At 46.0% G+C, this 21,798-nt stretch overlaps 1 protein-coding gene across 5 annotated transcripts in view; it reads right to left on the bottom strand.

The window, feature by feature from the left end:
* STPG1 (sperm tail PG-rich repeat containing 1) overlaps window positions 1-21,798 on the bottom strand; it is a 53,673-nt gene that overhangs the window by 22,907 nt on the left and 8,968 nt on the right. For all 5 annotated transcript variants that reach the window (XM_039230671.1, XM_039230660.1, XM_039230653.1 and 2 more), the window contains 2 exons: window positions 12,399-12,517; window positions 3,477-3,578 (listed from right to left, as the gene is read on the bottom strand). In XM_039230671.1, coding sequence (XP_039086602.1) covers window positions 3,477-3,578; window positions 12,399-12,517 — 221 coding nt within the window. The remainder of the gene's footprint in view (window positions 1-3,476; window positions 3,579-12,398; window positions 12,518-21,798) is intronic.

Here is a 21,798-nt window from a genome sequence, read left to right as displayed (position 1 = left end):
GGGCTTAAACTCGCGAACCGTGAGATCGTGACCTGAGCCGAAGTCGGACGCTCAACCGATGGAGCCCCCCAGGCGCCCCTAGATGTCTCATTCTAAAGAGGACTGGGTCAAAAGGAATAAAGCAATACATGTTTTCATTTACAAGATGAGCAGCTGATAAATGACTGTGGAAGGTTCTAGTTCAGAAGAACCGCTATGCTCTCTCCTCTACCCGGTGGGATAGGCACATCTTTCCTCTTTCCTCTTCACTCCCATAGGAGAAGGGTGGGAACCCTCTCCGGTGGTACTGTTTGTAGGCAACAGATTAGGCAGGTGCACCATCTCCTTAGGCAGGTGCACCATCTCCTAAGTGTTTCTTGGCATAGCAGGTGCATAAGATAAGTTAGTGTTGGTGGTGGCAGCAGCGGGGAGAGCGTTCCAGAGCCAAATCAACTTGAGAAGGTCTCATAGCACCTTCCCATTCTGAAGCTAATACACGCCACCATATTAAGTGCCCTGAGAAGAATCCTACAATAAAGAGACCTAAATATATTGAACCAGGCCTTTCTGAAACTTACTGGATCATCAAATCTTTCTGGCCTAGAATAGCTGTTAACATGCTTTTGTAGGGAAAAAAAAATTGTTCTAATTGTTCATTAGAAGCAAAGCTTCACAAAGCAGTGTAATAGAATGTGTCTCAGAGTATGGCTGAATTAACGCTCGCTCACACAACCCACCCTACACCTTGACTTTGACTGCCGGGCCTGTGGTCTCCAATCCGGCCACGTGTTGGCACTCACGAACCCCTCTCCTGCACTGCCACACTCTTCCAGAACCACTCCTGTGCCATGCAAATACAGAAAGTCTCCTCCCACCAGCCTCCTCTCACTCCTAAGTCTCATGAATAATTCTGGAAGAAGGGTTTAGAATACACTACTGAAGCTCTCTAAATGATCTGGACTTAGAGAGATGACAGGTCCTCTCCAAAGGTCGGTGTAGTGGTTCCAGCACTCATCAGGAAGTTTCTGGAATTTATAGGCCCACAGAGTGTTGTGGTCAGCCTCACCTACAATCACGCCCCTCCTGCCAGACCAGTGTCAGTCAAGCAGATCTTTCTCTGACGACTACTTTTAATTCCCTCTGAGTCTTCAGATCCGGAAAAGGAGGAGGTGCCAAATGTGAAAGTCATGGGGGGCAGTGGGGAAGGCATGAAATTCTCATTCCATGCAAAGAGGAGCCGGGTACCATGTGGGATCTCCTAACAGATCGCCACCAGCCTCTGTGGGCTGCTTACAGGAACCCAAATGTCTATAAAAAAGAAATCCACATATCCATCAAAGCGGGAAGGAGAAGCTGGCACCACCTCCTTTTTGGGTTCCGTCTGTATGTTATAAAGACCTGACAGGCATGATTCGATTCTGTAACTCTCGGACCTTCCCTTGGGCCACTTCTCCTCCACATGGCCTGGCCTCGTCATTCGGAAAGTTACCGCACGCCAAGCCTAGCCGGGAATTGCTCGCATGCTCTAATTCAGTCCCTTCTTTGGCACCAAGCAGGAAAGGGCAGTGCCACTGAACGGCCAAGAATTTCACAGAGGGAAAACCTAGGTGTTGCGGGAGCGATTGCTTGTGACTCAGGTGGTAACACTCATAATAGCTGACATGTTTACAATCCTCCGCAGTTTCAAAGAGTATTTTGCTCATTGCAATTTGCCCTGAGCCTCCAGGGAGTCTCCACTTTTATGAGGCAACTGGGACACGGAAGGGTGGCGTGCTTGAGGCCACATCGAGAATCCACAGCTGAGTCAGGATTTAGGTCTTAAGTCGAGTCTCCTGTGCCAGAGCCTCATGAGATGGCATTTCCGTGGCATAGCTTTCAGGTCTCTTTATGTGCAGGGCAGAAAGTGAGGTGGGGGCGTGGTGGCTCTGTAAGCTCATGGGGAGAGGTGGGACTTCAAGGTCTTTGCTGATGGGGAGCTAGCTCCAAAGTCAGCCCGCTCCCTGAGTATTCAGCTCTGCCAAACTCAAATTCCAGCAAGTGGCTGCATTCGGTGTGTCTTAAATGGATCCTTTGTGTGGTGTGTTTTGTTTTTCTTTTTTTTAATCAGTTCCAATGTCAGATTATAATACATCTTTGTAAGAGATAATTTACTTTAAAAAATGTTTAATGTTTATTTTTGAGAGAGAGAGAGAGAAGGAGAGATAGAATCCAAAGCTGGCTCCAGGCTCTGAGCTGTCAGCACAGAGCCAGACACGGGGCTTGAACCCCCCGAAACCATGAGATCATGACCTGAGCCAAAGTCGGACGCTTAACCAATGGAGCCACCCACGTGCTCCTTGAGATATAATTTTTTAAATGTGTTTACTTACTTTTTGAGAGAGAGCCAGAGCCAGTGGGAGAGAGGCAGAGAGAGAGGGAGACACGGAATCCGAAGCAGGCTCCAGGCTCTGAGCTCAGCACAGAGCATGACATGGGCTCGTACTCACAAGCCATGATATCATGACCTGAGCCAAAGTCAGATGCTTAACCGACTAAGCCACCCAGGTGCCCTGAGATATAATTTTTTAAAAAATATTTTTATTTCTAGGAGAGAGAGAGAGAGAGAGAGATGGCGTGAGCAGGGGAGGGTCAAAGAGAGAGGGAGACACAGACTCTGAAATAGGCTCCAGGCTCTGAGCTGGCAGTCAGCACAGAGCCCAACACGGGGCTTGAACCCACGAACTGCGAGATCATGACCTGAGCGAAAGTCGGACGCTTAACCAACTAAGCCACCCAGGCACCCCAAGATATAATTTTTAAAGGGACAGTCCGCATACATGTTTTTTTGATGCTAGTTTGGGGTTGTTTCTTTTCCACTTTCCTACCTCAGCCAGTCTTAGCCTAGTTTGACCCTTTTCCCCTGCTGTATCTATTCTTGCCAATTTACAAATATTCAAATAAAGAACAAGAAAATCCTGCCCGAGTCTGGTCAGGGACATCAGCACTTCATAGAATTCCGTGATTCTTAGAAGCATCCACAAAGATAGACACCCTCACTTCGCAAAGAAGGGAAATAGCGAGGGAGGGAGAGCGCTACATTTCAGGTCTGCTGCCTGCTTTCTTTTTGCTCCCATCAGATTTCTCAATAATTTGAATAACCCAATGAGACCGAGCAGTGTAAAACCTCATATTAGGGTGAGATCTTTTTCCTGGAGCCTGAAAATCTCAGGAAAACATCTGCTCAGTCTGCTCCATGGCGACAACATTGACTGTGCATGATCAGGTCCTGAGCATCCCTCTGGCCGCTCTTCCCACTCCGGCAATGTCTGGCAGTGGGGGGAAATTACTTAAAGACACAGGCTCTAATTTACCTGCATGACGTCTGAGGCGGCGGTTACTCTCTTAATTAGAACCACGGCATTTGGAGAGAAGGGACCAGATGACCAATACGTGTTTGCGCAATGAGCAAAGGAAATTACCGATCCGCTAATGGCCTTACTCAAGGAAAGGGTTCTCACCGTAGAGGGAAAAGTGCATGTCCCTTTCTTCGACAGTGAGACACTGTTGAACACCGGAGACTGGTGAATGACATTGTAGAACCCAGGACCTGGGATATTATCCTGAAAGGAAGAGAACATGGTGTCATTGGGATACATTCATTTGCACTGTGTTTTTCTGGAAGCTTTACACCCATCACATCTATGCTAAGGCTCAGTGTAATCCCTCAGGGATGGGCACCGCCACTTCCCAGGTGACAGCTTGGCTCCCCCACACCTTAGCCTGCCCAGGCACTGTCTCAGTGACCAACCCGGGTCTGGGACCCCCACAGCCGTGGCTCTCTCTCCACCATGCTGCCCTGCACTCCAGAAGAATGCTGGTGTTTTGTTGTGCCATTAGAGAAGCGAGCACACGATAGGATGCTAAGTGCGGCTGATGCGTGAGTCAGTGTGTGCTGATTGGTCCCGCCAAACCCAAGGCGAGGGACCGATGACCAATGTCACGTTAACCGCACCCACCTGACTCAGCTTCCTCCTCAGCCTTTCAGAAGAGAAATCAGGGAGTGTTTCTGTTTATAGAGCAAAATGAAACAAAAACAACCATCCCAAACAAGTCCATTTGTAATTCTCAAACAAAAGGAGGCAGGCTCATTGAGGCTCACATGCTAAGTGATGCAGGTATGAGAGAGAGAGATAAACAAAAGCTTGATTTCTAAGCTCATTTCTGCTTTTGCAGCTAATGGGGCTTTCATCTCATTTCCCACACAAGTTAGCAGGGGGGGTATCTGCCGACAGGAGCTGGCCAAGCAGGTGGTGTGAAATGAAAAGGACATTCCATTGTCTTGAGAGTTTACTGGGTGCCTACTTGATGTCACAAGCTTTTCAAAGCTCGCTTCGTTTAATCCTCCAGCAAGAAAGGGATTATTGTCCCCATTTTACAGATGGAGACACTGAGGCACATGGCGATGCATTTGCCCAACATCTCACTGCTACAAACGGCAGTACCTGAATTCAATCCTAGGGGCATGATGGACACAAACCCTTTGCAGTGGGGGTGTTATCAAGTCCATTTTAAGGAAAGGGAGGCCCAGAGACATCGGGTCCACATTTAGTAAATGGTGAAGCCCAGATTTAAATCCGGGCAGCCTGACTGCAGAATTGCTCTCTCCAACCTCTGTCTGCTAGGCTCATCCTGTCTCCACCATCCCTACGACTCTCCTCAGGGCAGAAAGAAAGCTTAAGCTGCCTCCAGGGCTTTCCAGGACTTTCCAGTCCAGCCTGAGCGGTGTGTGATTAAGGTTTAATATTTGGGATAGGGCCATCAGTCAGTGGGATTAATAGGTTCTTCTGTGCTGAATTTTAAATGCGGGGAATCGTCTGAGCCTTGCTCAAAGCAGGTGGGTGAAGGGGCACCGATTCCCACTTTGTAGGTGATGAAGACCTCGGGTACAGGGGGGCTGGTCACCAGGGAGAATGGGGCAGCCCATGAGACGTGCCCCAAGACCAAGTGCGCCAGCGCCATCGGCTGCGCCCTGCATGGGGGAGAAGATTCGAGGAGCTGCTGGTAACAAGGAAGAGATTTTTCTAGGGGGCTATTTGTAGGGTTAGCATTTATTTATTGAGTGGCCACTCACTGTGTGCTAGGCATTGTTCTGAGCATTTTTTTTTAAGTTTATGAGAGAGAGAGAGAAAGTGAGGGAGAGGCAAAGAGAGAGGGAGAGAGAGAATCCCAAGCAGGCTCTACCCCATAGAGTCCAATGAGGGGTTCAATCTCATGACTGTGAGATCATGACCTGAGCAGAAATCAAGAGTCAGACACTTAAACCAACTGAGCCACGCAGGAGCCCCTGAGTACTTTATTATTATTTTTTTTTAAGTAGGCCTCACACCCAGCATGGAGCCCAATGCGGGATTTGAACTCACGACCCTGAGATCGAGACTCAGATGCTTGACCACCTGAGCCACCATTTATGGTCAGTAACTCATTTAATCCCCATTTTAAAGACAGAAGGACAGGGGTGTCTGGGTGGCTCGGTCAGTTAAGCGTCCGACTTTGGCTCAAGTCATGATCTTGTGGTTTGTGAGTTCAAGCCCTGTGTTGGGCTCTGTGCTGACAGCTCAGAACCTGGAGCCTGGAGTTTCAGATTCTGTCTTGCTCTTTCTCTGCCCCTCCCCCACTCGTGCTGTCTCTCTCCAAATAATGAACATTTTAAAAAACATCTTTTTTAAAGACAGAAGGTCAGGACCAAAAGAGATGAGGCCCAAGGTCACATGACTAGTAATCATCAGAGCCAGAGTTTCAACCCAAGAGGTTCTAGTACAAAGTCAATTCTTTTTTTTATTAATTTAGGGATAACTGACACATAACATTATATTAGTTTCATGTATACGGTATAATGATTCTATATTTTTATACATTGGACAGTGGCCACCACAGTAAGTCCAGTAAACATCTGTCACCACACACAGTGACAGAATTCTTTTGTGTGTGTGTGTGTGATAAGAGCTTTTAAGATCTACTCTCTTAGCAACTTCCAAACATGCGATACGGTGTTATTAATGGTAGCTGTCATGCTCTACAATACATGCCCGTGACTTATTTATTTTATAGCTGGAAGTTTGTACCTTCTGACTCCCTTCACCCATTTTGCCCACCTCCACCCAACATACAGAGTCTACTACCCTTAAGCACTAACCCAAACTAACTTTCAAATGAGAAGATATAGGATAGAAGGGGAAAAAAATCCCATGGAGTTTTGAATCCAAAAATTCCAGTCTCGGTGCTGCTCCTCGCTAAGTGACCTTGAGCGAGTTACCTCTCTGGGCCTCAGTTTCCTTATTTTCAAATCAAAGACATCGGACTAAAATGCCTTTCTTTGGGTGCCTCTTAGCTTGGAGAGCCCCTAAGTCAAGGGAAAGCAGAAGCAAGACATGAACCCATGACTCTTCCATGTTTGAACAGTGAACAAGGAAGGCGCGCACCTATAGCCAGTAGTTTACTGCCACACTCGACACCTTCACACGCCTGGGCATCTGCCTGTGTCTGAGGAGCTAGAGTTGCCTGATAAAAGCTCTCCGTCCCACTGTGCCCAGTTAAGTTTGAATTTCAGATAACGGAAAATGATCTTAGTGTAAGTATGTTCCGTGCAATGTGGGGGGACATACTTATGTTCAAACAGCTGTTTGCCATTTATCTGAAATTCTAAATTAACTAGAAATCCTGTGTTTTTATTTGCTCAATCTGGCAACCCTGCTGGACCCAGATCATGATTTATTTATTTATTTTTTAAATGTTTTATTTATTTTTGAGAGAGAGGTAGAGACAGTGTGAGCAGGGGAGGGTCAGAGAGAGAGGGAGACACAGAATCCAAAGACAGGCTCCAGGCTCTGAGGTGTCAGCACTGAGCCTGACGTGGGGCTCGAAACCACGAACCGTGAGATCATGACCTGAGCCGAAGCTGGACACTTAACCAACGGAGCCACCCAGGCGTGCTTCCAGATCATGTTTTAATTCTGCTGTGTTGCAAATTGGTTTCAGTCCAGGCCAAATAGGAAGAGGGCTGTCACCTCTCAGCCGCGAGGGAGAGAGTCTGCCTGTTTGTTCTGAAGGAATGTCCAGGCAGCGGTATGCTGGAGCTGGCCCAGGGCAGCCCAAGAGGGGGACTGTTAGAATGTCAGAGATTTTGCCAGCGGGAGCTTGACAGTCACCCAGGGTGGGAGTATTCACACCATAGAAATTGGCAAATGTTGTTAATCGGAACTTCCCTTTGTGGAGGGGAGAGCTGGCCTCTCAGCTCACCATGACCTTCACACCACACCTGGGGAGGTTTCTAAGCTCCTAGAAGAAAACCTGAAAAACGCAGAGCCTTCGGGCCTTCTCCGGCAACTGCTGGACGTGGCAAATGGCTCTCTGGGAGGGCAGTAAAAGTCCAGACCTCTCACCTCTGGGATAACAGCTCACATGACTAACCTTCCGTGGCTTTGGTGACTCGAGGCTTCTCAGAGCAGATCCCAGAAACAAGAACCCAGATTGCAACGGGGGTGAACTTAGCCGACCTTGGTTTCTTGGCCAAGACCACCCCAGAAGGCAAAACTAAGCAAAGCAAAAAATGGGGGTGGAAAGGGGGAAGGGAAGAGAACCATTGACCTCAGCTCTACTGCGTGTCGAGCACGGAAAGAACTAAGTGGACACCATACGTGCTGTTTCCCGGGCCCGCCCCAAAGTGGAGGATTAAATATGCACAGAGGGGTGAGAGCCGGTATGTGGCCACCCCTGTTCTCATTTCTACCCTTGCACCGCCGACACTTCCACCCAGCCGCCAGGAGCCAAACCTTCCCATGGAGGTTAGAGACCTGGAGAGCGAGATCCAGCAAGAGATGACTGGCTCGTGTGCTCCTCTCCCTCCACCCAGCACACATCTGGGGGACGTTTGGCTGACAGGCACTTTGAGAGCCCTTTAGAAGGATTAAAGTCCCAGAAGGCAGCCTCTGCGGGGGTGGGACAAAGATCTCCATTTGCTTGACCCTGGGATAGGTTATGGAGGTCATGAGGAGGGGACACAGGGAGCAGACCGTGTACCCCCTCACTCCAGACATGTCCATGGGTTATAGGAAGCTTGGAGACCCACAGCTTGCAGCCAGTTACACAGCCCGAGTTTTCCAGCCCTGATTTCATAAATTCTGTCCAATTAATACTTTCGAATCAATGGTTCATCAAATTGCTTCTTGGCTTACAAACCGTGGTCTCTGTTGGATCATTGGCTAAAGGCCACACTAGGGCTCCCTTTGACTCTTCTAAGATGTTAGGCCTTGATTTGGTCTCTCTTGGGGGTGGGGAACCGGTGTTTCTCAGGCGTGCACAAGATGAATGAAAACTAGGGGTCTGATGAGGGGCTTAAAAGTGTCTGTTGGGGGGGGTGCCCTGGGTGGCTCAGTCAGTTAAGCGTACGACTTTGGCTCAGGTCATGATCTTGGAGTTCATGGGTTCGAGCCACACATCGGGCTCTGTGCTGACAGCTTGGAGCCTGGAGCCTGCTTACTATTCTGTGTCTCCCTCTCTCTCTGCCCCTTCCCCTGCTCGTGCTCTGTCTGTCTCCGTCTCTCAAAAAAGAAATAACCGTTAAAAAACAAAAACAAACTACCATGGACCAGGGCCTGTGCTAAGGTGCGAGGAAGGCCAGAGCACGACCTGTGAGCAGCTCACACGCTCTGGGAATGGGATGGAGAGGCCGCAGCAGGACAGTGCAAACCAGACAGGGTGCGTTCCGGGACCCAACAAGGGAAGCATAGACTGTAGTGGGGTTCATTCACTCCATGCACTTTTGAGGGGCTGTTGGGGTCAAGAGAGGACAGTGACGACCCCAGGAGTTTCCGGACAAGTGAAGGTGAGACGCACACACCCACTGCCTTCAGGTGAAGCAGAAAGTAGGATGAGAGTGGCTGTCAGAGCTCAGAAGAGGTGTCCCTGCTTCCATCCCGGGGTGGCGCGGGGAACAGTGGCTGGGAACCAGGAGCTGCCGCCCTCGTGTGTCCTTGCTCTGCCTGACCCCGGCCGTGCAAGTTACTCAACCCACTTTTTGTCCCAGGGTCGTTATCTGAAAAGCAGGGATAACGATGGGACTCAGCTCACAGGCTGATTATGGGGATTTAATGGATTAATAAATGCAAAAGTCTTCGAGGGGGGCCTGGCACGCGGTCGGTGCCTGCCAAGTTGTTACTGCCAGGAACGGATACCGCAGACCCCATGGGGAGGCGTGTTGGTAACTGACCCGGAGGAGTTGGGCTCCCAGAGCAGAAAGGCCAGGCAGAGCCTGACCTTGAATTCGGCTCAGGTCATCATCCCAGGGTTGTGGGATCGAGCCTCGTGCGGGGCTCTGTGCTGAGTGTAGAGCCTGGTTAACATCCTCTCTCTCTCCCTCTGCCCCTCTCCCCAGCTTGCTCGCTCGCTCTCTTTCTAATTGAATGAATGAATGAATGAATGAATGAATGAATGAATATCCCTGACATGTAAAATAACCCCGATCCAGTGCTTCGTGTCAAGTTAAGAAGTGAAACAGTATTAACTTTCTACAATTTCACACAAATGAAACACGGGCCTGCTTACCATTTGGGAGGGTGGTAAGCTCTATATAAAAATAACATGTGTTTTTAAATTGAGCCTTTCTAGAGGATACAATGCCCATAGGTTCCTGGCATTCATGGATTTGAGCCTGGAAGGGATAAGCTGGCTTTAGAATCATGGGCCTGGCTATCATAACATCCTTGCTTTTGAGATGACACAAAGATAGTATAAGTGCAACGCGGCCTGGAAAGCAGTGACCAGCATCTAGAGGGAAACAGAGACAGAAACAGGGAGGTGGAGGAAGAAAACGTCCATTGCTCCTGGGCTACGCTCTGCCCCAGATCGGGCATGTCTCTTCATGCACACAGAGTCGCCTGCACGTCGGAAAGTCATCGTACAAATGTGTGGGGAGGCCGACTTCACTTCCAGCAGTCTAAACTGCCAGTGCCCACATCGCGCTCCATGAAGGACCGATGGCAGAGCATAGGCACTGGGCAGCGTTTCCCCACAAAGTTAGACGGATAAGGGAAGTGCCCATTTCACAAGGCACCGGTTCGCTGTGTCGAGGACGTGCTAAATGGGTCACGGAACTAATGTGAGGATACAACCAAGTTATGAGATCAGGCACAGGGTGTGGACGATTAATGCCCTAAGAAGGGCGGTGAAACATCAGAGTTTTAAAATCTGTTTTTAATTTGTCTTGCCTCACTGAGTTATTGGGTGATGCTCAACAAGATCCTTCGCTTGTCCATGTCCATTGCCCTCGAGAAAAATGAGAATAATGGGCATGGAACGAGAAACATCTTTTTCGGTTTTTATAGCTTGAAGAAGCGACAAAATTATATCGTCCACCTTGTCTGTGTTTCGGATGAGGAAACTGAAGCCCAGAGAGGTCAAGTGACTAGTCTAAAGGCACACATCTCCTTAACAGGGCAGAACACAGGGAACCTGATTTACGGATCCCATGCTCTTGCCACAAAATTCCCTACTTATATACAGAAGGCTTTCAAATACTCAGCTGAAAGTTCCCACTTTGTCAAACCAACGTGACTACATCTGAGAAGCATGAATCAGATTTCTGAGCTATTTCTTTCTGTATTTGAGGTTGCTTCTGGCTGGTTCCCCTCTTCATTCCTTCAGTAGAAACGTTTCTGAAAAGCAATAGCGGACTGAATGTTAACTCGAAGTGCTGGCCCCTTCAGTTCCTGGATGGGAGTCTTCAGACTCCCCACTTAGCTGGGGCCGGTCTGGCTAAGGCCTTTTCAGAAACATACCTGCTGACTTTCATAACTCAAATGCATGGCTTTGCAGGCCACAAAAGGTGTGGTAGCGTGTGGAAAGAACAGGCTTTGGAGTGAACTAGACGTGGGTTTGAGGTCTAATTCTCTCCATGTTGATTCAGCAAATATTTATGTAGGGCCTCTTCCGTGCCAAGCCGTGAGCTGCATGACCTTGGGTGGGTCATTTAACTCCCCTAAGCCTCGATTTCCTCTCCTGTTAAATTAAGATAATGAACCTTTCCTTTTGGCATTGTTCTTGAGGATTAGGGACATGGTCTAAAAGTGATTTCACACCTAGAAGGGATCAGTAAATGGTGGCTGCTCCTATTTTTATTGGAGTCTGGACTGCAAGTATTCTAGAGAATGGACAGCCTATTATTACTGACTTGACAAATGGGACCCCAAACAGAAGGGACAGAGACAGGTGGACAGTTAAAACACAGACACAGAGACTAGATGGAGAAGAGAGAAAAGTCCTGAGCAAATATCTTATTTAACTTCTCTGAGGTGAACCTTCCAGCAATTAAAAATGTGTGTGTGTGTGCGCGCGCACACACACACGCAAACCTATACACACACACACACACACACACACACACACACACTATATCCTTTATTATTCGCTTTCTTAGAATCCTAAAATGTTAGAAGTGAAAGGAATGTAGCGTCCTCTCGTTCAGCCTTCTTGTTTATGAAGCAGGAACAGGCCGAGGGGCAAAGGGGCTTGCTGAGGGCCCCAGGTCCTTCCTGACCCACCTGCCTTCAGAACTGCCATCTTCTCCTTCCGTCTCCGCCATATTGGCAAGGTAGCAGGATCAAAAACATTTTTAGAATGCGGCAAAAGGTAACTGAGATGTTGACTCCTTCAAAAGAACGTTATTCTAAAGATCTTGGTTAAATGAATGAAGGAACGAAGATTTTAAAGACTAAGGACGTTGGTGAGGTGCTTCAGCCCCCTGCTGGTGAGAGACCAGAAGGTCGGACTCCTGAGCCTTTAGCTAATGAAATCCCAAGCTACTTGAGGGCCCAAGAGGAGCCATGCAGAATTTTCCAGATCAAAGGGATAAAGAGACACAGATATGTGTAGAAAGGGGGGAGGGAGGAACAGAACAGTACAGGAACAGAAATAACACATTGTTAAAGGAAGGTTTTAAAAAGAGGGAGGTCTTTATCACAAGTGTGATTTTAAATTTATTCAGCTCTTTTGTTTTTCCTTTAATGTTATTTGAAGAAAGCGTTGTTATTTCCTATCCTGCCATAAAGAGTGAACAGGGCCAGAGGGAGGGAAAAGAATTTTTACCCTTTACTTCATATGCCTGGAATTTTTGAATTTTATACTTTTATAATAAGTTTTAAAATACATTTCTTCTTTTAAAAAATGTTTGAGGTACAATATGGCACCATGAGTCCAGATGCCATTGTTCTCCCTGAAGCTAACAACTTCCCAACTCATTCTTAAAATTCTTGCACAAGAGAGAGGCTGTTGGCTCCTTGGGTGACACTGCCCTCTACTGGTCACAGGACAACCGCACCAGCCCGACTCCTGCGTACCCGGAGCTCAAACCCAGACTGAAAGTATAGTCTCTAAGACGATGTCATTACCTTTTTATAATAAAATCTTTGGGCTTGACTATTGAATCCCTTTTTTTCTGATTCTGGAAGTGCTGAAATCTGTTTTTTAAAAGGAATGGAGGCTTGTGTTGGATATGCAGCAGTAAAACCTGAACAACAAAAACAAAATAAAAATTAGCACGGAGAATTGACAAAGGCAGAAAACAAAGAGCATTTTAAAGTGTTATTTTATTTTATTTTCAATATTTTTATTTTTATTTTTTTAGAGAGCTAGGGAGAGAGAGTACGAAAGCAAGGAAGGGGGAGAGAGGGAGGGGGAGAGAGGGAGGGGGGAGAGAGAGAGATAGAGAGAGAGAGAGAGAGAGAATCTCAGGCAGGCTCCACACTCAGCAAGGAGCCCAACACAGGGCTCAATCCCACAACCCTGGGATCATGACCTGAGTCCAAATCAAGAATGGGGCACTCAACTGATTGAGCCATCCAGGCACCCGAAGATTTTATTTTATTTTTTTTTAATGTTTATTTTTGAGGGAGAGCACGAGCCCGGGGGTAGGGGGGATGGGGCAGGGGACAAGGATCTGAAGTGGTCTTTGCCAACAGCAGCAACCCTGATGCAGGGCTTGAACTCACGAACCGTAAGATCATGACGTGAGCTGAAGTCGTAGGCTCAACCAACAGAGCCACCCGGTCCCCACCCCAAGATTTTATTCTTAAGTAATCTTCACAGCCAACGTGGGGCTCAAACTCACAACCCTGAGATCAAGAGTCTCATGTTCCACCAATTGAACTAGCCCGGTGCTCCTTAAAGTCTTATTTTAAATGGAATAGGAGAGGAACTCGCCTTTGATGGGAGATAAACATGTAACTTTTTTTTTTTAATACTTCTTTCACTTTCTCTCCCTCTTGATAATTAAGCATCCCCTCTCCCCTAACCCGGCAACTTGGTCACATCACTGAAGCCTATTGTCCCAGGGAAGAGGAAGGATCTGATAGAGAAGACAGATTTGTCGCGCAGGAAGGGGCCCCAAAGCCGTTCTGCAGCAGCTAGGAAGAGGAGCCGGGCTCACACGGCTGCAAGGCGCGGAAAACCCGGAGACGTGGGGAAATCCGGAGCCGGGCTGGCCGTCGGGGCACCGTGCGAGCCGGGTGTGAGTTTCCGTTTCTGCTTTGCGCAGCCTTGCAGTTAAAAAGCATGAGGGCATCATTTGTAGACAATCCACTAAAAATGGTAGATGTCTGGGTTGTGACGTAGAAATGATACGTAAGTCCCCGCTCCCCTCCGCCCCGCCGCACAGCTGGGACAATGTCTCACATGAGAGACAACTGTTAAGGCTCCACGTGTGACATGTCTGCACAGCAGACTGATGACAGACTCCAACCCGTGAGTGTTAATAGAGCATGACTCGTTTTCGACGTGGGACTCACCGCTTGTAAGCCTCAGCACCCCCCCCCCCAACACACACACACACACACCCTGCTGCTGCACACTGGGCAAACTGACGGAAAGGCCTGGAGGTTCTCTGCCTTTGGTGCCCGCCAGAAGTTCAAACCATACCAGCCCTTGCCCTCGCTCCAGCTCCACCAACTACCCACCATAAAAGCCCAAGTATGTCTCTCCCCTATGGTTCTCTCAGCCATTTTGGGGCCAGTTTAGGAGGCACACCCTGCGCTCCCCAGAAAGCCTCATTATGTGAGAGTGCAACATCACCCATCTTGACGTTGAAGCTGAATTTTGGAGGGGGGTCCACCCTGACTCTGCAGATGTGCACAGCCCTGAGCCACGTTGTCTCAACGTCCAAGTCCCAACGTGGACAGAGAAAATGCGTGCAGAAGTCAGATAAAGAGAGCCAGGAGACAGAAAGAAGGAGAGATGCATTAGAGTTGGGGGGGAGGTTGCACAGAAACTGTCTTTGAGGCCCATTTCTTAATCTCTGAATTTTTGGAAACACAAAACTGCTTTTCAGACTCGGAAACCCAATGCCCACAGAGACCCCTCAGGAGGTGCCGTTGGGAACGAGCTGCACAGATGAGGAAACTGAGGCTTAGGTGAAGTCACTCGCCCAAATCACACACGAGCCCCTAAGTGAAAACACCTCGCTGGGGTTTGAACCCAGTTGGTCTAATGAGCCGAGGCTCTGAAGGTCCCAGCTGTGCCTCCTCTTCCTGCGTGTGGCCCATAGTCAGACCCCGCAGACCAGTGGATGGAATAATGGGAAGGCACAATCTGGCCTAATTTGCTTGGCTTGAGGAGGAAGCAGGTAAAGGAAGCAGAAGAAATGTTTGGTTAGAAAACACCCAAGAGTCTACGGCCATACCACCCTGAACGCGCCCGATCTCGTCTGATCTCGGAAGCTAAGCAGGGTCGGGCCTGATTAGTACTTGGACGGGAGAAAACACCCAAGAGATAAATCTATGATGTATTTATTCTTCACCTCCCTTCTCTCCCCACCCCCATTTAGTAGGCGGATGGCTATGTATTTTTTTCTTTAAGGGAACTAGAGAGCAAATCAGAAAAGAGTAGATGCGGGGCGCCTGGGTGGCTTAGTCGGTTAAGCGTCCGACTTTCGCTTAGGTCATGATCTTGCTGTTTGTGGGTTCGAGCCCTGCGTCGGGCTCTGTGCTGGCTGCCAGCTCAGAGCCTGGAGCCTATTTCAGAGTCTGTGTCTCCCTCTCTCTCTGACCCTCCCCTGTTCACGCTGTCTCTCTCTCTCTCCTAGAAATAAATAAAAATATTTATAAAAAAAAAAAAAAAGAAAAGAGTAGATGCAAGGCTTCCTAGCTTTTGTTTTCTAAAAGTCTATAAAGTGAGTGAGACAGTTTGCAGAGGAAGCAGCAATGAAAGGGGGTTCTTTTCTTTCTTTCTTTTCTTTCTTTCCTTTCTCTCCTTCCTTCCTTTCTTTCTTTCTTTCTTTCTCTCTTTCTTTCTTTCTTTCTTTCTTTCTTTCTTTCTTTCTTTCTAGGCAAAAGGAAGGGCATTTCCCCTGGGAAAGGAAAAAAACCTTCCTGACTAAAGAGAAGATCACTTTCCTGGTGCCTGGGCAGCTCAGTCAGCTAACTGTAAAGTCTTGGTTTTGGCTCAGGTCATGATCCCACAGTTCATGGGTTCAAGCCCCACATTGGGCTCAGTGCTGACAAGCATGGAGCCTGCTTGGGATTCTCTCTCCCTCTCTCTGCCCCTCCCCTTCTCACTCGTGCTCTCCCTCTCCCTCCCTCTCTCTCTCAAAATAAATAGACACTTAAAATTAAAAGATCACTTTTGCTTCTGGCTATGGTGGAACCACCTGTATGAAACCCACCCTCTTGAGAAGAGCCAGAAGAAATAAGGTTTTTATTTATCTTTTTAAACATTTATTTATTTATTTATTTATTTATTTTTGAGAGAGAGAGAGAGAGAACAAAGAGGGGAAGGGCAGAGAGAAAGGGGGGCAGAGGATCTGAAGCGGGCTCTGCATGGATGGCAAAGGGCCCAATGTGGGGCTCAAACCCACAAACTGAGATCGTGACCTGAGCCGAAGGCAGCTGCCGCTTAACCAACTGAGCCACCCAGGCTCCCCCCAAAATAAGATTTTTAAAAAAACATTCCAGATAATTGAACTTCCATTTCCAACCAAAATGGGGCTGGCTTTGCCCTCCTAGCTGGGGAAAGAAAAGTTAAACATGGACAACATACAGCAAGTGATGGTTTTTAAGACACTGGACACGAAGCAACAAAGGATGGGGATCCTCGAGAAATGGGAAGCAAATGGGTGCACAGTAGGATTGCCCCCAGCTTACTGCCTGGAGAACTTTCCAGGCTGCGGCACTGGATGGAGGAATCCAGGGGGAGCCCGGCCGCCTTCCTGAGTTGAAGAAATGAATCCGAAAGCCCAGAAAGGCCAGGTGGTGAGAGCTGATAGAGCAGAGAATCCAAGAAGGGAGCTCCCCAGAGAGGGAGCTCTGGAGACAGGCACTGGGTCCCCTCCGGCAGCTTCCTGAGTTTTGCTCAGGATACATGTGCAAGAAAACTGCCCAAGGCTGGGGAAGAACCAGCTGAAAGAATTAAGTGGAAGTAATACTTGAACAGCGGTGCAGGAATAGCTTACGCCAAACCAGGAAGGCCTCCTGTGCTCACACATCAGAGGGGAAAGCTCTGTAATTCCCAGGACCGAGAATGTGCAGAGGCCTGCCTCCGAAATAGAGCAAAATCAACCCTAGACTCAAGGCTGCTCCGGTCCCAGCTAACGCTTAACTTAAAAAACTCCAACTGTTACCAAGTAACTTAACTGCATCCCAGAACAAAGCACAAGAATTTACAGGACGGGAAAAGGATCCAGCACCCAACAGATACAATGAAAAATATATGCTGTTCAATTAAGAATTAACAGGCATGCAAAGAGGAAAAGAAATGCAATTTGTAAGGAGAAGATAAACCATCAATCAAAACCAACATTTATTAAAAAAAAAAAAAAAAAAAAGGCAGCAGGTCAGATTTGGCCAAAGGCCAAAGTTTGCCAACCCTTCTTCTAAAGCAGCCACTAAGAAAACACTGTAAAGAGTTATTCCTTTTTTTTTTTTAAGATTTTATTTTTAAAATAATCTCTACTCCAATGCAGGGCTCAAGGTCACAACCCTGAGATCAAGAGTCGCATGCTCCACCAACTGAATCAGCCAGGTGCCCCCAAGAATTATTCCTAATAAGCCAACAGAGGAGATAAAATAGAAACAAAAATAATAATCAGTGCAGAAGGTGACAGAAAAAGTAAATAAGGCTTAGATAAGACAAATAGCAAGTAAATCGCAAGATGGTAAACTTAAACCCACACACCAATGTTCACGTGAGATTTCAATAGCCTAAACAGCCCAATCAAAAGACAGACCTGGTCGTGAACGTGAGACAGGAAACTATCAACACCCTAGAGGAGAAAGCAGGAAACAACCTCCTTGACCTCCACCGCAGCAACTTCTTACTTGACACATCCCCAAAAGCAAGGGAATCAAGAGCAAAAATAAATTATTGGGACCTCATCAAGATTAAAAGCTTCTGCACAGCCAAGGAAACAACCCAGAAAATTAATAGGCAACCAACGGAATGGGAAAAGATAGTTGCAAATGACATATCAGATAAAGGGTTAATATCCAGAATCTATAAGGAACTCACCAAACTACACGCCCAGAAAACAAACAACCCAGTGAAGAAATGGGCAGAAGATATGAACAGACACTTCTCCAAAGAGGACATCCAGATGGCCAACAGACACATGAAACGATGCACAGCATCCCTCCTCATCAGGGAAATACAAATCAAAACCACACTGAGATACCACCTCACGCCAGTCAGAGTGGCTCAAATGAGCAAATCAGAGAACTCTAGATGCTGTCGAGGATGTGGAGAAACGGGCACCCTCCTACACTGTTGGTGGGAATGTAAACTGGTACAGCCCCTCTGGAAAACAGTGTGGAGGTTCCTCAGGAAACTAACAATAGAACTCCCCTATGACCCAGCAATAGCACTGCTAGGAATTTACCCAAGGGATACAGAAATGCTGAGGCATAGGAGCACATGTACCCCAATGTTCATAGCAGCACTCTCCACAATAGCCAAAATGTGGAAAGAGCCTAAGTGTCCATCAACAGACAAATGGATCAAGAAGATGTGGTTTATCTGTATGATGGAATACTACATGGCAATGAGTAAGAATGAAATCTGGCCATGTGTAGCAACATGGATGGACCTTGAGGGTGTTATGCTGAGCGAAATAAGTCAGGCAGAGAAGGACAAATATCATATGTTTGCACGTATAGGAGGATTAGGAGGAACTGGACGGAGGAACAAGGGGGAGAAGAAGGGCGGAAATGGTGGGGGAAAGGGAGAGAGGCAAACCATGAGAGACTCTTGAATGCTGACAAAAACTGAGGACTGATGGATGTGGGGGGAGGGGGGATGGGCATGGAGGAGGACACTTGTGGGGATGAGCACTGAGTGTTATGTGGAAACTAATTTGACAATAAACTATTTGGAAAAAAAAAAAAAAGACAGAGCTGGTCAAATTAGATAAGAAAGACCTAACTCCATGCTGTCTATAAGAAATATACTTTAAATATAATCCAAGAAATAGGTTAAAAATAAAAGAATGGGAAAAGATACACCATGTTAGCACTAATATCTAGATATTAATATCAGACAAAGCCGATTTCAGAGAAAAAATCCCCTGCAACAAAGAGGGTCATTTCATAACCATATAGAAGTCAATTCCTCAAGAGAACAATATAAGCCTAAATACTGATATACTATTCAATAACAAGAAACTCAAAATATACAAAATAAAAGCTGATTTACTGTAAGAAGAAATAGAATATTCCACAGTTATAGTTAGATTTAAAAGTTCCTCCCTCAATAATTTAAGCAAGTAGATAGAAGATCCATAAAGATATATAAGACTTGGGGGCACATGGCAGACTCAGTCAGTAGAGCCTGGGACTCTTAGAGATCTTGGGGCTGTGAGTTCAAGCCGCATGTTGGATATAGATATTATTTAACAATAAAATCTTAAATATATATATATATATATGACTTGAATAATACTATTACCTAACTTGACCTGATTGACATTTATAGAACAGCTCCACCTATTGATTCTATATAATCTATTCCAGAAAATTGAAGAGGAAAAAACATTTCCCAATCCATTCTAGGAGGTCAGCATCACCCAAATACCAGAATGAGACAGTGTCATTGTGGGGAGGGAGGGGAACTGCAACAGATCAATAACCTTCATAAACATACAAACAGAAATTCTTAGAAAATTTGGGGGCACTTGGGTGGCTCAGTCGATTAAGTGTCCAACCTCAGCTCAGGTCATGATCTCACAGCTAGTCAGTTTGAGCTCCATATCAGGCTCTGTACTGACAGCTAGCTCAGAGCCTGGAGCCTGCTTCGGATTCTGTGTCTCCCTCTCTCTGCCCCTTCCCTGCTTGTGCTCTGTCTCTCTCTCTCAAAAATAAATAAACATATAAAAAATTTTTAAAGAAAATGTTTAGTAAAGTGAATCCAACAACATATAAAAAAAAGAAAAAAGACAATACGCCATGACCAAGTAGAGTTTATCTCAGGAATGCCAAGATAAGTTAACATTTGAAAGTCAATGTCATTCACTATATTGACCAACTGAAAAAAAACAAACATATGATCATCTCAGTAGATGCCAAATGGAATCATATAGTAGGTATTCTTTTTTGTCAGCTTCTTTCATTTAGCATAATTATTTTGAGATTCATCCATGTTGTTGAAGTATCAGTGGTTCATTGATTTTATTGCTGAGTAGCATTTCATTATATAGAAATGTGACAATTATGAATACATTGTGGATGGGAATTTGAGGTGTTGCCAATCTGGGATTACTACAAATAAAACTGTTATCTCCATTCCACTGCAAGTCCTCATACAAATGAATGAGTGGACATACATTTTAATTTCTCTTGGGTAAATACTCAGGAGTGGAACGGCTGGATCAGATGTTTAACTTGTAAAGAAACTGCCAGGGGTGCCTGGGTGGCCTAGTTGGTTGAGTACCTGACTTCAGCTCAGGTTATGATCTCATAGTTTGTGAGTTTGAGCCCCATATCCAGCTCATTGCTGTCAGCACAGAGCCCGCTTTAGATCTTCTGTCACCCTCTCTCTCTGCCCCTCTCTTGCTCATACTCTCTTCTCTAAAATATAAACATTAAGAATAATAATAAAAATAAAGAAATTGCCAAACTCTTTCCCAAAGTTGTGCCTTTGTAAGTCTCTGCTATTAGTGTATGAGAGTGCCGGTCCCTGGGTCCCTGAGTCCCTGGTCCCCACGTCCTTCATTGCCTCATTAACAATGGGCAATCTTGTTAATTTCTGCCATCTTGTGGGGTGTGTAGTATCTCACTGTGATCTTCATTTGCATACTCATAATGACTAATGATGCCGAGTACCTCTTCCTATGCTATTTGCCATCTGCGCATCTTTTTTTGGTGAAGCTATCTGTTGAGTACATAGAGAAAGCATTTCATAAAATCTAACATCTTTTTAGGATTAAAAAAAGACCCAGCCAACTAGGCATAGAAGCAAATTTCCTTAATCTGATAAAAAGCTATCTATCACAAAAGCCTGTAGTAAACGTAATACTGAATAACGAAATATTAAAAGCTTTCTCCTGAGACAGACAATGAAATCAGGCAACTGCTGTCATAACTACTCTTCGATATTCTCCTGAAGGACTCTCCTCAGTACAAGAGTGAAGAAAAATAAATAAACATGGATCAGAAAGGAAGAAATAAACATGTCATTATCTACAGATGCCAAGATTATACGTGGAAAAATTTGAGAAGAATCTATAGATAACCTGTAAGGGGTAATCACTGAATTTAGTAAGGTCACTAGGATCAAGGTCAAGATACAAAAGTCAATTTGTTTTATTTCTACACCAGGATACAATTAGAAAATGAAATCAAAATGTTACCATTTATAACAGAGATAAACATCAAATGCCTAGAAGGCATAAAGGAGATACACATGACCTGTACACGGAGAGCTTTGAAACGTTTTCTTTTTTAAGATTTTATTTTTAAGTAATCTCCACATCCAATGTGGGGCTCAAACTCACAACCCCAAGTTCAAGAGTCTCATGCTATACCAGCTGAGCCAGCCAGGCGTCCTGCTGTAAAACATTTTTGAAAAAAATTTAAGAAGACCTCAAAGAAATGCACATAGATGGGATAAATCAACATTATTGAGATGTAAGTTATCCCCAAATCAATTGCTAGAATCAATGCAACCCAAATCAAAATGGCAGTAAGGACTTTTATTTTTAGGACATTAATGAGTTGATTCTAAAATTTATATGGAAATGCAACGGGGCCAAGAGTCACCAAGATAAAGTACAAGGTTGAAAGATTTATACTGCTACATTAAAGACTTATTATAGGGGCGCCTGGGTGGCTCAGTTGGTTAAGCATCTGACTCTTGATTTTGGCTCAGGTCATGATCTCATGGTTTGTGGGATGGAGCCCCACATGAGGCTCTGTGCACAGAGTCGGCTTGAGATTCTGCTTCTCTCTCTCTCTGCCCCTCCCCTGCTCATGCTCCTTCTCTCTCTCTCTCTCTCTCTCTCAAAATAAATAAACAAACATTTTTTTAAAAGACTTGTGTGGGGCTCCTGGGTGGCTCGGTCAGTTAAGCTCAGGTCATAATCTTGCAGTTCATGAGTCTGAGCCCCGCATCGAGCTCTGTACTGACAGCTGGGAGCCCAGAGCCAGCTTTGGATTCTGTGTCCCCCTCTCTCTCTGCCCCTCCCCTGCTAGTGCTCTGTCTCTCAAAAAATGAAAAGACGTTAAAAACATTTTTTAAAAGAATATATTTAAAAAGACTTGTTATAAAGTTATAATAATTAAGACTGTATTATGTAATTGACCAGAATAAAGA

Source organism: Hyaena hyaena, unplaced genomic scaffold (assembly GCF_003009895.1).
Source record: "Hyaena hyaena isolate Hyena2069 unplaced genomic scaffold, ASM300989v1 scaffold_3, whole genome shotgun sequence".
Taxonomy (NCBI): domain Eukaryota; kingdom Metazoa; phylum Chordata; class Mammalia; order Carnivora; family Hyaenidae; genus Hyaena; species Hyaena hyaena.
This window is presented reverse-complemented; position numbering and strand designations above follow the sequence as displayed.